The 17,369-nt window shown below is 40.8% G+C and overlaps 1 protein-coding gene across 3 annotated transcripts in view; it reads left to right on the top strand.

Moving 5' to 3' along the window:
* The window catches only part of LOC145345905 (folliculin-interacting protein 2-like), a 114,968-nt gene that overhangs the window by 58,162 nt on the left and 39,437 nt on the right, over nt 1-17,369 (top strand). For 2 of the 3 annotated variants that reach the window (XM_080193484.1, XM_080193486.1), the window contains 6 exons: nt 1,968-2,050; nt 2,153-2,242; nt 12,696-12,767; nt 13,155-13,290; nt 15,195-15,396; nt 15,932-16,020. In XM_080193484.1, the coding sequence (XP_080049610.1) occupies nt 1,968-2,050; nt 2,153-2,242; nt 12,696-12,767; nt 13,155-13,290; nt 15,195-15,396; nt 15,932-16,020 (672 nt within the window). The remainder of the gene's footprint in view (nt 1-1,967; nt 2,051-2,152; nt 2,243-12,695; nt 12,768-13,154; nt 13,291-15,194; nt 15,397-15,931; nt 16,021-17,369) is intronic. The other variant, XM_080193485.1, reaches the window with a different exon arrangement.

Here is a 17,369-nt window from a genome sequence, read left to right on the forward strand (position 1 = left end):
TGTGAGTGGTCATAACTCCTATACAAATGTACATCTGATTGGCATATGCTAATTACTTGCAATCGAATCTAGAGTATATGTTTGTATAACTCTGTATCTAGTGCTTTGGCTTGCCACCAGCTGGCATATTTGGGCCCTTGCTATAGCTAGTAAATGAAAGGCTGAATTTAAACTCAAATTCTTTGTCTTTACCTATTTCTGCTGTTGCATCACTTCTGTGTTTTCAACGTTGCTGTCATTCCTGCTTTGTGAAACTGTCAATCAGTCTTAAATCATTTACCATCTGAGTAGATTTAACTGTCTTAAAATCTGAAATGCATTGAATTTTCAATGGCCTTGTTTTGGCTGATCACAATAAATACAATGTGATCACCATTGCTAAGTTGCTTGCTAACCTGGAGGCCTGATGGATCAAAATTAGGTGCTGTATTCAGTTATGTCTAGTTTCTTTGCTAACGTGTAAGGAAACAATTGTGCATGACTTTTACAGATCCTTCCTTCATTCATCCTGTCCTCCATGCTAGATGGATCACTATAGGATAATCTGAAAGTCTGGAACATTAGAATTCTGGTTATACCAGGCACTGCTTCTCATTTCAGTTGCACAGAATTTGTGCTGAAATTGCTTCACTGAACTTTTGCAGTTTATTACATAACAATGGCTTATTTAAAAAAAACTTATTTTCAGCATTATGGCATTTATAGCCTTTGCTGGATCAATTTAACATAACCCTCTGTCAGTTTAAAACACGAGTGTTGAACTATCCTATATATAGGCAGTCTTAAGTTTGATGCTATTAGAACATAACATAAGAAATAGGAGCAGGAGTAGGCCATCTAGCCCTTCAAGCCTGCCCCGCCACTCAGTTCCCGACCTCTCCCCATAACCCTTAATCCCCTCGCTTATCAAAAACCCATCAACCCGTGTCTTAAAAATATTTAGCAAGGCAGCCTCCACCACTTCAACGGGCAGAGAATTCCAGAGATTCACCACCCTTTGAGTGAAGAAGTTCCTCCTCAACTCCGTTCTAAACCGCACCCCCCTTTATCCTGAGGCTGTGCCCCCTAGTCCTACTGTCCTTTCTGAGCGGGAAGAGTCTCTCCACCTCTATCCTATCCATCCCATTCATCATCTTTATATGTCTCAATGAGATCTCCCCTCATTCTTCTAAACTCTAACGAGTACAAGCCTAGTTTATTCAGCCTCTCCTCATAGCTCAACCCCCTCAACTCCGGCATCAGCCTAGTAAACCTCCTCTGCACTCCCTCTGAGGCCAAAATATCCTTGCGTAAGTACGGCGACCAAAACTGCACACAGTACTCCAGCTGCGGCCTCACCAATGCCCTATACAGCTGCAGCAAGACCTCCCTACTTTTATATTCAATCCCCCTCGCTATGAAGGCCAGCATCCCATTAGCCTTCCTGACCACCTGCTGCACCTGCAGGCTGGGTTTTTGCAACTCATGCACAAGGACCCCGAGGTCCCTCTGCACCGTCGCCTGCTGCAGTTTTTATTGTTTCTATACAAACCCATTCTGTAGGAACAAAGGTTTGTTCAGTCTCTGGATTGTTCGAAGCTGAATCCTGCTTCTCAAAAAAATGTTTCTATCACTCACTGTTTTAGTTATATCTCTGCTTATTATGGTTATAACTTCTATGAATCCTGCACATTTATCCCCAATTTCTCTTTTTTAAACTGTTATTGTAATTCTTAGTTTTTATTAGTAAACTGTGCAAGAAAAAATTTTAATGTATGCAAAACAGCCTTTCTTATTGATTTTATGATTGAGTATGAAACACTCAAGTAACTTAACCCATCTTTCACCATCTTTCGGACCTATATGGATCAACTGCACATTCACATATCGGAGAATTTTTAGGATTTTTTTAATGAATGGTGCGACAAGTTCCGATGTGCCTTTATCTGCTTCTCTGCATAATCATTACTTGGATTAATGTTTTACAGGCTGCAAGATAGTTTTGAATACATCAACCAAGAAAACATCACTGGAAAACCCTGTCCTAGTCCAAGTGGTGGCAGTAACCTGGGTAAGGGTGGATTACAAACACTTTAATTTCTCCTGTTTAAATTTGTGTGTAATTATTAATTGTAGTCACTGGTACTTTTTTTACCCTCACTTTTAACATTAGGTCGTTTACTGGTTTGTGGTAGCAAACTGCTACTGTGCCCCACTGACCCAGGCCCGCTCCAACTCATCCGGAGTGCTTCTTTCTTTGCAGGTTTGTGTGGAATGCTGAGTACAGTGTGGACCACACAAAAACACTTTGTCTCATTTTGTTGTGATGTAAAACAGAATACAAAGGCAGAAGGTTTTCAAATTATTGTTTTGGTTTAATATTTCCCCTGCAATGTGCTAATGTTCCTTTTTTTTCATGCACGCAAGATATTGCCAATAACATGCGTCTGTGATCCTGTTCTAAGTGATTGGCAAAGAATCCCTTTTCAATTGTTGAAGATTTCTGCCTATGTATTTCTAGACTATGCATTCAGTTTTCTGGTGGATTGTTTAATATTGAGATGTGATTGTCAGTTTTTGCTTCTAAATGACGGTGCTCTGCTTCAGTTATACATAATGTTCAAATATGTAATGATTGCTGTGTGACTAACCATTGTAAAGTTATATATTCTGCCTAAATTGGATCAGGGAGGGAACAAATTCGTATTCACCCGTTGCACTGCTTACATCTGAGCCTCACTTAATGCTGAATTTGTAAAAGATTTGCATGGTTTTTAAAACTTCAAGAATCTGCATGAGTGCATTTTCTGTTATTGACTAAATTCATTTTAGTGGGCTGTTGATGAATGCAGGCTTCACCATAGAAGACTGTTTGGTATATTGTTCTGCTCTGGAAAGCACCATTTCGAGCTACTTTATAATCCTCTTTTTCCCCATGTCCTTTACACGTTTATCAGTTTCTTCAGTGTTTTGCTTTTTCCAGTGACTATCAGTGCTGTGCTCTGCTACACAGGCCATGGGGATGGATGAGGAAACTCTTTCCCTAAAAGTGTTCAAAATTGATGTGGAGAAAATGTCCAGTACGCCATTGGTAATTAAAGTTGACAACTCACCAAGACCACATGAGGTGCATCCAAGGATATTGAAGGAAGTGATGGAAATTGCAGGGGTGCTGGCCATTACCTTCCAGCCTTCCCTGGATTCAATTAGGTGCCAGAGGACTGAAGAATTGCAAATGTGATGTCTTCACTCAAAGATTAAGGAAAGACCCAGTAATACAGAGTAGTCAGTTTATCATCAAGTGGGCAAGCTTCAGGAATAATTAGTGTATGTGGACTTTCAGAAGATATTCAAATCAGGACCACACAGCAGACTTAAATTATAGCTCAGAAATAACAGCAGCAATGAAGCTGCAAAATTGGCTGAATAATAGGAAGCAATGAGTAACAGTTAATGGAGATAGTTTTTGAGGTGTTCATATTGGGCTCCTTGCTTTTCCTGGTGTATATTAATGATCTATATCTTGTGCTTGGTGTTTTTGAAAGTTTGCAGATGACACCAAACTTGGCAGTATTGTGAACTATGTAGAATTTCAGAAGAACATAGGTTGGTAGAGTGGGTAGGGAAGCAGCGAGTGAAGTTTGAGTTGAATGAGAGGTGATGCATTTTGGTAGCAACACATAGACAAAATAAGGGGTAATAGCGAGTGCAGGAGCAGAGACCTGGGAATATATGTCATTAAAGGTGGCAGGATAGATGGAGAAGCAGTTGATAAAACATATAGTATTCAGGGCTTTATTCATAGAGGCAAGATGATTATACTGAACTTGTACAAGACACTAGTCAGACCTCAGTTGGAATATTGTATACAGGACTGGATGTTTCCCTTTTTTGGAAGGATGTGAACACATTGGAAACGTTACAGAAGAAGATTACAAGAACAGTTCTAGAGATGAGAAACTTCAAATACAAGGATAGATTGAAGAAATTGGAACCAGTATCTTTCAAGAGAAGAATGCTAAGAGGAGATTTGATGGAGATGCTAAAAATCATGAAGTTGGACAGAGGGAGAAATTATTCCTGCTCAAAAGGATCAAGAGCAAGAGGGCATGGATTTAAAGTGACTTGCAAAAGAAGTAAGTGTGATGATAAAACATTTCAAACAACAAGTGATTAGGGTCTGGAAGTGTGGTGGAGGCAAGTTCCATCAAGGCATTCAGTAGGGCATTAGATGATTTGAATAGAAATAGTGTGCAGGGTCACAGGGAAATGACAGGGCAGTGGCACTAAGTTTATGCTTGTTTGGAGAGCTGTTGTCGATGTGATGGGCCAAAGGGCTGCCTCCTGTGCTATAACAATCCTGTAATTGTGAACTGGGGAAATATTTCCTCCGATTACTTCATGATCTTGGAAGTAATTCTAATTTGCTGCCCAAATGAAAATCATCTCACTGAGCATGATACATTCTCCATAAACACATGTGGTCAAAGATTTAAAAATAGTGCATTATTTCACCCTGATCTTTACTTCAGCAGCAGTCAACTTAAAAGTCAAAAATTTTGTTTTCTCTTGTGCTACATTTTTTTTTGCCTATCTCAGTTGCCCTGAAACTGATGACCCCTTGGGTCATAGAGTTTTACAGCATGGAGTGAGGTCCTTAGGCCCATTTATGTCTGCACTGGCCATTGAGCACCTATCTATTCTAATCCCATTTTCCAGCACTTGGCCCATAGCCTTGTATGCTATTGCATTTCAAGTGCTCATCTATATAAATACAATTCAAATGTTTTGAGGGTTCCTGCTTTCACCATCCTTTTCAGGCAGTGAGTTCCAGATTTCCCACCACCTACTGGGTGAAAAGGTTTTCCCCTCGTTTCCCATACTCTCTTGCCCCTTAACCAGGAGGTTTTAAGTTGTTGCTCTCTCTGCTAAGGGGAAAATTTCCTTCCTATCCATGCCCCTCAATTTTATCTACTTCAATCAGGTCACCCCTCAGCCTTCTCTACTGCAAGGAAAACAGCGCCAGCCTATCCAGTCTCTTTTGATGGCTGAAACACTCCATTGCAGGCCATTCTGGTGAATCCTCTAGTGCAATCACTTCCTATAGTGTAGCAACACCTAGGACTCAAACTGCACGTAGTACCACAGCTGTGGCCTAACTATTTTATGCCGCTCCATCGTAACCCCCCTGCTCTGATGTTCAGTGCCTCTTTTAAAAAGGTAAGTATCCTAGTTGCTGCCTTAACCACCTTATTTACCTGTCCTGCTGTCTTCCTAAATCTGTGGACATGCACATCAAAGTCCCTCTAATCCCCTGTACTTTCTAGGATCCGACAATTCATTTGTATATTTCCTTGCCATGTTAATCCTCTCAATGCATTACCCCTCACTTTTCAGGGTTAAATCCCATTTGCCACTGCTCTGCCCATCTAACCAGCCCATCTATCATCCTTTTAATCCAAGGCTTTGTTTCTTGCTACTTACCACACACCAATTTGTCATTGTGAACTTGCTTATCATACCTCCTGCATTCACGTACAAATCACTGATGTACACTACAAAACAAGGACCCAGCACCAACCTTCTGCGGAACTCCACTGGACACAGGCTTTTGGACACAAAAACAATCTTCAACCATCACACTGTGCTTCCTACTATTGCACAGTTTTGGTATTTGGTTTTTCCAGTAATCTTGGGCATTTGTTGTTGTCTTCAGCCTCCCTTTTGGGACAATGTCAAATGCCTTCCAGAAGTCCATGTAGACTACATTGACTGCACTACCCTCATCTACACACCTCTTCGAAAAATTTAATCATGTTTGGAAGACGTGACTTGTTGACTATCCTTGATTTAATCCTTGCTGCCTCAAGTGGAGATTAATTCTGTCCCTCAATCTTTTCCAATAGTTTCCCGACCACTGAGGCTCAGGCCTGTAATTTCCTGGTTTTTGTCTTTAGCTCCTTCAGTCCTCTGGCACCTTTCTTGTGTAAGAGGTCTCAACACCAGGTTAAAGTCCAACATATTTATTTTGGGAGTCTTGAGCTCCTTCATGAAGTGAGTGAAGGAGCCTGAGACTACAAAAGCTAAAGCTGCCAAATAAATCTGTTGGCCTTTAACTTGGTGTTGTGAGACTTCTTACAGTGCTTACCCCAGTCCAACGCCAGCATCTCTATATCATGGCTATCTTTCCTGTGGCCAGAGAAGATTTAAAAACTGTCAGAGCTGTGGCAATCTCCTTCCTTAGCTCCCACAGCAGCCTGGGATACATCTCATCAAGCTTGGGGATTTAGCTACTTTTAGGCCCATTAAAATGTTAATCCCTCCTCCCCTCAATATTAAGTTGAAGTGAAATACAATGCCACTCCATGATTTCTTTACCTACACCATCCTTCTCCAAAGTGAACACAGATGCAAAGTACTTGTTTCAAATCTCGCCTGTGTCTTCAAGCTCCACACACAAATTGCTATGTTGGTCCCTCGTGAACCCTACCCTTTCCTTGGTCATTCTCCTACCCTTCATGTACTTGCAAAACATCTTTTGGATTTTCCTTTTACTTTATCCACCAGTGCTTTTTCTTCATGGGCCCTCTTCACTCTCCTAATTTCATCTTAAGTAACCCCTGGCCGTTCCTATATTACTTACGGCTTCCACTTTTTGAGCCCTCTGTCTGGCACAAACCTTCCTTTTTTTTTTCCCTAATCCAACCCTGGATTTCCCTTGACATCTGCATTCTCTAGACTTGTTGGTCCCACGCTTCACTTTCGCAGGAGCACGTTGGCCCTGTACACTCCCTCTCTTTCCTTCTTGAATGGATCCCGCTGCTAGATTTTCCTGCAGATAGCTGTTCTCATTAACTTTGGCCCAATCCTATCTTATTAAAATTAGCCCTTCCCCAATTCAAATTTATTTCCAGTCCATCTTTGTCCCTTTCCATGGGCAGCATGGTGTTGGATTGGTTAGCACTGCTGCCCATCAGTACTGGGGACCTGGGTTCAGTTCCTGGCTTGGGTCACTGTGGAGTTTGCACGTTCTCCTTGTGTCTGTTTGGGTTTCTTCCCGCAGTCCAGAAAACATGCTGGTTTAGGTGCATTGGCATGCTAAATTCTCCCTCTGACTCCCGAACAATCACCAGAGTGTGGCGACCAGGGGATTTTCACTAACTTCATTGCAGCGTTCATGTAATGTGACACAAATAATTAAGCTTTAAACACAACTACCTTAACTGCTACTGAGTTAGTAGGGTAAGGCCTGGATAGACTGGACATGGAAAAGATGTTTCCATTAGTGGGAGAGATTAGGATCTGAAGGCATAGCCTCAGAATAAAGGATTTAGAACCAAAATGAGGAATTTCTTCAGCCAGAGGTGGGATGATTCTATGGAATTCATTGATTTATTGTCACATGCATTAGTATACAGTGAAAAATATTTTCTTGCATGCTATACAAAGCATACACAAAGAAGGAAGAGTGCAGAATGTAGTATTAGTCATAGCTAGGGCGTAGAGAAAGATCAACTTAAGGTAGGTCCATTCAAAAGTCTGATGGCAGTAGGGAAGAAACTGTTCTTGAGTCATTTTGGTATGTGACTTCAAATTTTTGTACCTTCTTTCCAATGGAAGAAAGTGGAAGTTTGTCTGGGCTGCAAAGAGCCCTTAATTATACTGGCCGCTTTTCTGAGGCAACAGTAAGTGGATGAGAAGCTGGTTTGCGTGATGGACTAGGCTTTGTTTATGACCCTTTGTAGTTTATTGTGGTCTCGACAGAGCAGGAGCCATGCCAAGCTGTGATACAACCAGAAAGAATGTTTCTATGGTGCATTGTGAAAGTTGATGAGAGTTGTAGCAGATGTGCCAAATTTCCTTAGCCTCCTGAGAAAGTAGAAGCGCTGGTGGGCTTTAGTGTTGGCATGGAGGGAACCAGGACAGATTACTGGTGATCTGAACCCTTAGAAACTTGAAGCTCTTGACCATTTCCCCAGAAGGCTGTGGAGGCCAAATCATTGAGTATATTTAAGACCGAGATAGGCCCTTGATTGGTAAGGGGATTAAAGTTTACAGGGGAAAAAGCAGGAGAATGGGGCTCAGAAACTTATCAGCCATATTGAATAGCAGAGCAGTGGGCCAAATGGCCTAATTCTGCTCCTACATCTTATGGCCACTATCGCCAAAATGCACCCCACTAAAACTTCTACAACTTATCTGGTTTGATTCAGTAAAATTAGGTCTAGCACTGTCCCCTCTCTTGTAGGACTTGTTACATATTGGTGCCCTCACTGAGCACTGCAGAAGCATCTCTATAATGTTGTCAAATAGGAAATTCCAAGGTATTGACCCAGTAACAATGAAGAAATCATACTTCATTTCAGGGTGGTGTGACTTTGAGGGTAATTTGGAGGGGATCATTTTCCCATGACATTGCTGTTTGTCATCTTATAAGTTGGAGAGAAGGGTTCAAATGGTGATCAATATTTCTGCTAACCTGGCTGTTATCGAGGTTACATAGATTAATAGAATCCCTATAGTGCAGAAGGAGGCTGTTTGTTCAATCCAGTCTGGATTGACTGGCAGAGTTTATTACCCAGGCTCACCCACTGTCCACAGTGGAGGACTTCTAAAGCAATCTTTCACAGTGCTCAGCAAAAGTATATACCAGTGATAACGGACTGTAGAAAGAGATAATCAGCCGTGGATACCTATGGAAATAAAGGAGGGTGTCATCAAATTGAAAGAAAATGCATACAAAATGGCAAAGATTAGTGGAAACCTAAAGGATTGAAAAATGTTTATAGTTTTTTTTTGTGGCTTTCTGCTGACCTTTAAAGAAAAGTAAGATGGATTATGAGAGTAAACTAGCTCAGAAAGCAAATATTTCTACAAATATATAAAATGAAAGAATGGCTAAAGTTGACATGGGTCCTTTAAAAGGTGAGAAGGGGGATGTATAACTGGAAATGAGAAAATGGCTGAGGCATTCAGTCTTCATAGGTGGAAGACGCAAATAACAACATTTCAAAAATTGACAGAAGGCTATGGCAGGTGAGAACCTAGAAACTATCATTATCACAAAAGACGTAGTGTTGGGCAAGTTAATGGGGCTAAAGGTAGACAAGTCTCCTGGTCGTGATGGAATGCATCTCAGGGTACTAAGAGGTGGCGGGAGAAATAGCAATTGCACTGGTAATTTACCAAAGTTTGCTGGACTCTGCGTTGGCAGATTGGAAAACAGCAAATGTGATGCCACTATTTTAAAAAAGGAAGTAGACAAAAGGCAGGTATAGGTGGCACGGTAGCACAGTGGTTAGCACTGCTGCTTCACAGCTCCAGGGATCTGGGTTCAATTCCTGGCTTGGGTCACTGAGTTTGCACATTCTCCTCATATCTGTGTGGGTTTCCTCCCACAGTCCAAAGATCTGTGGGTTAGGTTGATTGGCCAAACTAAAATTGCCCCTTAATGTCCTGACGTGTGGGTTAGTGGGTAAATGTGTGGGGCTATGAGGGTAGAGCCTGGATGGGATTGTGGTCGATATAGACTCGATTGGCCAAATGGCCTCTCTCTGCACTGTAGGATTTCTATGAATTTCTATGAATTAGCATGGATAGAAAATTGGTTAACTAACAGAAAGCAAAGAGTGGGGGTAAGTGGGTGTTTTTTCCGGTTGGCGATCAGTGACTAGTGTGTCTCAGGGATGAGCATTGGGACTGTGATTGTTTACGATTTACATAGATGATTTGGAGATGGGGACCAAGTGTAATGTGTCAAAATTCGCAGATGACACTAAGATGGATGGCAGAGGACATTGAGTCTACAAAGGGTTATAGTCTGAGTGGGAGAGGGTCTGGCGGATGGAGTACAATGTGGTAAATGTAAGGTCATCCATTTTGGTAGGAATAACAGCAAAATGGACTGTTGTTTAAATGGTAATAAATTGCAACATGCTGCTGTGCAGAGGGACCTGCGAGTCCTTGTGCAGGAATCTCAAGGAGTTGGTTTGCAGGTGCAGCAGGTAATTAAGAAGGCAAATTGAATTTTTTGTCTCATTGCTGGAGGGATGGAGTTTAAAAACAGTGAGGTTATGTTGTAACTAAAAAGGGTGCTGGTGAGGCTGCGCCTAGAGTACCGTGTACAGTTTTGGTCTCCTTTCTTGGGAGGATATACAGGCACTTCCATTGTCACGCCTGTGACCACTCAAGGGTTTTTCTTTTGATTTCTGCTTAGCTCAGTCTTGCTGGGGCCCCGACGTGCCATAATTTGTTGGATGCTGCTTTAGTGTTGGGGCAACAATTCTGTGGCATTCCGCCTTTGAATTTATATCTGGAGCTGAGTTCTGGCAGAACCCTGAACTGAGTATTAGTGAGTAGATTAATGGCAATGGGGTGTTATTGTTGACATTATTAATGATTCTTCCTTTTGATCATTATTGATCCAATAGCCTCCTGACAGAGTTAGCTTTATCAGCAGTTTGTACATGCTCCTACTTCACCTCCAATACTGTAATCTATATCTTAACAGGTCATTAATGTTGAACTTTGTCCAAGTGTGTTATGTCCATTGTATTCCCTTTGTTCATCGCATTTGTTTTTTTCAAATAATTCAATTATATTTATCAAGTGTGATAAATTTACAAGTGTGATTTACAAATCAGTGTTAGCCTGAAAGTTTAAGTTCACCATTGCCTGTAAATGTAATTTATTTCCTTTTGTAAGTTTTGACTAATCCTAATAATTTATTCAGTTTGGGTGAGTAAGGAGCCATTGCTAAACTGTAGCCTCCTTAAATGCAAAAGGAGGCCATTCAGCACATTGGTGCTGGTGCAGACTCGTACCCAGGCCGTATCTGTGTTTAGTTACCCTGCTAATTCCTCTAACCTAAGGGTTAGTTTAGCATATCCAATCAACCTGACCCAGAAGAAACTCCCTCAAACGTGGGGAAAATGTGCAAACTCCGCACGGTGACCTAAGTCAGGAATTGAATCCAGACTTTTAGCTAACAGTGCTAACCACTGTGTTGCCACATTGCCCTAAGAACACACAATTTGATTGAGAAAGGATTGACAGTTAATTTGATCTAACCCATCAAGATTTGAAATTAGTGACTACTTAAATGAGAATGCAGCTCCTCTTCCTGGGAGATCTTTGTGGATGTTGATCACTTTCTGCAGTGAGGTGGTACTACAAATCTGATGTGATTTTATGATTTCTAACTTCAAAGGTTGGAGGAGGTTAGAGGTGGGGAGGGATAAGACTGAATGGTGCTAGTTAGTTGGGGCAATAGATGAGGATTGAAATTAATTCTCAGAATTGGACTTCATAATTTAGTTGTAGCTTCGAGTCCTTTTGTTAACAAAGTAATTTTTTATTGAAAACTGTATTTTTGTTCAGTAGTTATAGCATGCCCAATAATAATAATATGCTAACTTTTAAAATCATTTTGTAGCTCAATCATGCTGGGTGGTGTGCACTTGGGATAACTAGCCTGCCACATGTGGTACATGATCGTGGCAGGAGCAACCTGCAGAGTTCAGTACAGGGTGATGTGGAAATCAATGAGCAATGTTATGTCCAAATGTCATAATACAAATGAAAAGTGCATTTTGTGCTTTTTTGATTTAAGTAATAGCATGTGGCAATTGAAGTCTACTATATTGATCTGCCTTGGAGCCTGAGAAGTCATACTACAAGGAAACAGCAAAAGTAGTTTGCTTTCCTCTGCCTTAAGTTAATCACAAGTAAACTTGAATCAACACTGCAATGAAATTACTGTGAAAATCTCCTAGTTGCCCCATTCTGGCACCATTTGGGTACACTGAGGGCAAATTTAGTGTGGCCAATGCACCTAACCAGCATATCTTGGATTTGGGAGGAAACCACAGCACCCAGAAGAAATCACGCAGAGAGTTGTGAAAACTGCGCACAGACAATGATCCAAGTTGGGAATCGAACCTGGGTCCCTGGTGCTGTGAGGCAGCAGAGCCAACCACTGTGCCAGCTTTTTATGTCTTTACCTTTTTGTTTCTGATTGCCTTTTGACGACTTTCACCATTGTTTTTCTTCTGAAAGCAAGGATACCCAGCTGTCAGTCCATGGCTACGTTTAGTATTTCCCTGGGTGCTGTTCTTCAAATGTGAACTCGATCAGTGTGTGTGGCTCTTCTGCAGTTGTAACAAAACATAATCATAAATTTCAATTAGAAATTGGGCAAAAGGGATTATAGCCATTTGGTTTCTGTCCATTTTCTGTGGATGGTTTTGCTTTGTATAAAAATAGCAGTTGTCTGCCAAGAAAAAAGATGCGTAAACGTGCAATCGACATTTTGAAAAGGAACACTGATTTGAGCAACATTGATCAAGATCATTTCACTACAGGAGATGGAGGAATAATATTGCACACTGTACACAGTATAATTGGCTCAGCATCTTGTACAGTAGTGAAATATCCTTCTATTGCAATCTGATTTGATGTGCGCATTGTAATGGAAATGTTTGTGTTGAGTTTAAAAAGATTCAACCATTGTTCCAGAGATCACAGTTCTTGCCTGTGATGTTTCTTTTCTGTTAGAATGACTGTTTGATCTGAAAGTCTCTCCTTTAATTCCTAACAACTGTATCCTCCCTGTGAATTAATTACTATTTTGCTACTGGCAACAAAAATGAGAATTGCAATTTATGTCAAGTACAAAAATGTGGTGACGGTCCTAATTTTGAAATTTCTGCTTGTAGCTCATAGTACACCTGTAGATATGCCAAGCCGAGGTCAAAGTGAAGATGGAGATAGTGGAATAGCACGGTCAGGTATTTGTTACATTTCGTTTACATTTAAATAATGTGAATCCTAAGTTCACAAATAATCTTAAACCAATGTATCAGTAGGCTATTGATACTTTTTAAACTGCCATGAATTGGACTCGGATGAACTTTTCACCAGATTTATTTCATTTGTAAAAGTTCAAATCTGAAACTCAAATTGGAAGTAATAAGATATCATGCTTGAATCTTGCATTTTGAGATTGGAAATTTTCTTACTTTCATCATTTAAGGTAAAATTATTTTCTATTTCAGAAACTATCCTAGTGCAGTTGGAAAAGGGGTTGCTTGTGGTACAATTGTATGTTTGTTATCTCTTAAGCCTTCTGTGGCTGAGATGCATCCTAATCAGTTTTTGTATATTTCATCTTGCAGCTTCCCTAAGCAGTCTTTTGATTACACCATTCCCTTCTCCAAATTCCTCCTACTCCAGTAGCTGTGCCAGTAGTTTTCAACGGCGCTGGCTACGCAATCAGACTACCAGTCTTGAAAATGGCATTTTTCCCAGGTGGTAAGTGTAAAGCTTTTAGTGTAAAGTTTATAGTGTAATCTTGCCTTCTTGACCAATAATCGTGTGCAAAAACAAAACATCTGAAGAAAGAAACTGGTAATGCTAAAGAATGGCAAATCAAAACATTTTAAAAATTAAAGTGTCTGGTATCCTGTGATCAGACCTACAGATTTAAAAAAAAATTACAAATCAGCGATTGCATTCAGATTGTGGAGTATGAGTGACTTATGTAGAAATCGGGGGTGAAAAATCATTCTACCAGTGGGAAAAGGACATTGTGTAGTATTGTTATTAGAGATTCAGAAATATTTTCACTTTGCATGATGCTATCGGGCACCACACTTGTGAGCACTGCTGCCTCACAGCACCAGGGACCTGGGTTCAATTCTGGTGTCAGGTCACCTGTTTGTGTGGAGTTTGCACATTCTCCTTGTATCTGTGTGGTTTCCTCCATGCTCCAGTTTTCTCCCACAGTCTGAAAGATGTGTGGGTTAGATTGATCGGTTCTGCTCAGTTGACCCTTAATGTCAGGGAGATTAGTAGGTTAAATACATGGAGTTGTGGGGATAGGGCCTGGGTGGGATTGTTGTCAGTACAAGCTTGATGGACTGAATGACTCTTCTCTGCACTGTAAGGGTTCTATGAATCAGAGATGCTGAAAAGCTGATCAGAAATAATTCCAATCATTGCTGCTGTGATTGAGCTAAGAACAAAGAATATTATAACACATGAACAGGCCCTTTGGCCCACTAAGTTTGTGCCAACACGGATGCTTCTCAAATATATTTTCTTGCCTCCACATGTTTCATACCCCTTTTATTCCCTGCCAATGCATGTATCTATCCCAATATCTCAAACGTTGTTATAGAATCTGCTTCCATCAGAATAGTCCCTGAGACATCAATCATCTGTCTGAGCTCATTTCCCAGAACCATGCCTTCCTGAGTTGGACTATCTACATATTGATTCAAGAAGACACATTGAACAAATTCTGCTCCTTCCAGGCTCCAGGCACTGAAGGAATACCAGTCTATGTTGGAGAAGTTAAAATCGCCCATTCCAATATTCCATTACAGGAAATATTCCCACTAACTAACTGCATAATCAATTCCAGCAGTTGTTTTGTGGGTGGCACGATAGCACAGTGGTTAGCACTGCTCTTCACAGCTCCAGGGACCTGGGTTCGATTCTTGGCTTGGGTCACTGTGTGGAGTTTGCACATTTTCCTTATGTCTGCATGGCTTTCCTCCCACGTCCAAAGATGTGCAGATTAGGTTGATTGGCCCTGCTAAATTACCCCTTAATGTCCTGGGATGCGTGGATTAGAGGGGTTAGTGAGTTAAAATATATAGGGATATGGGGGTAGGGCCTGGCTGGGATTGTGGTCAGTGCAGACTCGATGGGCTGGTTGACCCCTTTCTATACTGTAGGGTTTCTATGATTTCTATGACAACAACCCTGTTGTTTTTACATATTCCCATTATAACTGACACATTTAGTCCCCCCATTTAGGGGAGGGCATGTTCTCAGAGTAAAGGAATCAATTGTTTAGGACTGAGACGAGAAGAAATTTGTTCAATCAAATGGATGTTAATCTTTGGCACTCTCTATTGTAGAGAGTTATGAATGCTCCCCATTGAATACATTCAAGGCTGGGACAGACAGATTCTTGGTCTCGTGAGAATCAGGAGATATGGGGAACAGATGAATAAGTGGAGTTGAAGTCCTGAGGTTAACCATAATAGTATTGAATAACTGAGCAGATTTGATGGCTATATGGTCTACTCCTGTTTCTATTTCTTATTTCCTGCTCACTAGTGCAGTAATTACTAATATGCTCATATATTCCTATTCTCAATGATTGATTTTGGTTTGTTTGTGTTTAATGTATCCTTATTTACAAGGTCAGCTGAGGAGACATTCAGTATGGCAGATGAGAGCTTTACTTCGAACCCTCAGATGGTCCGGAGGAAGAAGATTGCCATCAGTGTTGTTTTCTCTTTGCCAGAGAAGGAAGATGGGAACAAGACTTTCCAGGAGTTCTTTTTCTCACATTTCCCTCTCTTTGAGACTCACCTGAACAAGCTAAAGAGTGCAATTGAGAAGGTACCAAACAATTACTATTTTACGCTCCATTTTTCTATCTAAATCTATTACATTTTATTGCTAGATGTATTTTCAAGCCTGTTGATAACCCAGGTTTGCATATTGAGTGCATTTTTTTCTTGTTAATTTTAGCAAAGTTGTAATGTGGGATTTGTACAATTGTGAATCCATTCTGGATATATTGAATAAACCTGTCTCCCTTTTGTTAAGGTCTTGCACAAATTGCTGTTCAGGTGATCTCAACTACATTGGCCAAACTTCATCTCATGGAACCTGCCCTTGGTTGTCACAATTAGAGCTAAGTTGAAAGCAGGTGTGGGAAATAGGAAAATTTCCACTGTAAAGCCTCTTGCATAACTTGAAACGAGGTTGAGGTGTCTTAATGTAAAGTGAAGTACCTTTACTTTGCACTTGCAGACATTTGAGTAATAAAAGTGAGATGGGCAAATGTTCCATTCATCAGCATTTTGAGCACAAAGTAACACATGAGGTCTCAATGTGTATTCTTTAAAACCTTGTCATCTTCATTTCATAGGCAATGATTTCCTGCAGAAAGATTGCAGACTCTAGTCAGAGAGTACAGGTTTTCATCAGCCAGGTAATGGAGGGCCTGGGCGAATTCAGGTGAGATATGAAGGGATTTGTACAGTTTTGCTCATCTGCAATTGAGTACTAATCACATGTTCCTCCTAACCATTAATTGTGAAAGGATTATAAGTTAGGTAATTTCCTGCACTAATGAATTTGGCCACCATACCAAAACTGTTCTTATCAAAGTTACAAATGACATCCTGTGAGACTGACAAAAGCAAATCATCTCACAGTTGATCATACCATCCTGCTCTGATTCTTCACTGCCCATTCATTTGGTTTCATATCAAATTGGAACCCCTGTGATGGATTCTCTTCCTGCTCCTCCACTATCATCTCTTGTAAGAAATTATCTGTTGTACCCTCTTCCCATTTACATGCTGCTCTTCAGTGACATCATCCAAAGACCGTCAGTTTTCACATGATCATTGATGCCCAGCTCTGCTGCTTAGCCACTTGGCTATTTTTCTAATGTCCATCACTGGATCAGTGCACCTTTTCTCCATTGGGGAGAAGGAAACCATTGTCTTTGATTGCTGCTACAGACTCTGTTCTCTGTCCACCCATTTCCATCCTTCTCCCTGTGGCTGTCTGAAGTGGAACCAAGCTGTTCACGGCTTGACACCAAGGTGAGCTTCTGACAACTATGCCATTGCGATTTTTGAACATATCTAGCACATTTCCTTGAAGCTTTTCTGCTCAAGGAGAGCGACCCCAGCTTCCCTAGTGTCTGTACAGAACTGAAGTGTCTCATCCTTGGTACCATTCTTGTAAATCACTTCTGCCCTCTATGGGGCATAGATATCTTAAGTTATGCGGCCCACAACTGAACTTGTACTGCAGCTGAGGGTAAATCAGTGTACTTTTTCGTAAAACTCCCTTATTTTTGTACTATACCACTACTAAAAATCCAAGGACCAAAGCTTTAACTGCATTCTCAATTTGTATAATATCTGGGAGGAGTTTGCCAGTAAATGTTCAGAATGGCATCGATTTGTCCATCAAGCTGCATCATGCTTTGAGTCCAAACTCCATGATGATGCAGAGCAGTGGCAGAGAAGGAAATAAAAGGAAGCAAATCCTGCACTCACCACACCACTACCTCTGTGGGACGTCCTGCTGCTTGTGCCCAAAGATCTGAGTTGAGAATTGGCCAGTTCAGTCATATAAGAACTCGTAGCAGAAGCTTATCACCCTGAGGTAGATGTCATTCTGAATCAAGAGACAGCTGATATCTTTAACTTCCTTGGGTAGTTTTCCTGAGTCTTTTTTTTCTAACTGGACTAATCTTTGAAAATGTTGAAATTTCTCTTAGTCCAAGGACACGAGTCCAGTTGCAACACCCTATTATTTCCTTGGCTGAGATTTATTAAACATGTGTA

Source organism: Carcharhinus amblyrhynchos, chromosome 1 (assembly GCF_965287045.1).
Source record: "Carcharhinus amblyrhynchos chromosome 1, sCarAmb.v2.hapA, whole genome shotgun sequence".
NCBI lineage: Eukaryota > Metazoa > Chordata > Chondrichthyes > Carcharhiniformes > Carcharhinidae > Carcharhinus > Carcharhinus amblyrhynchos.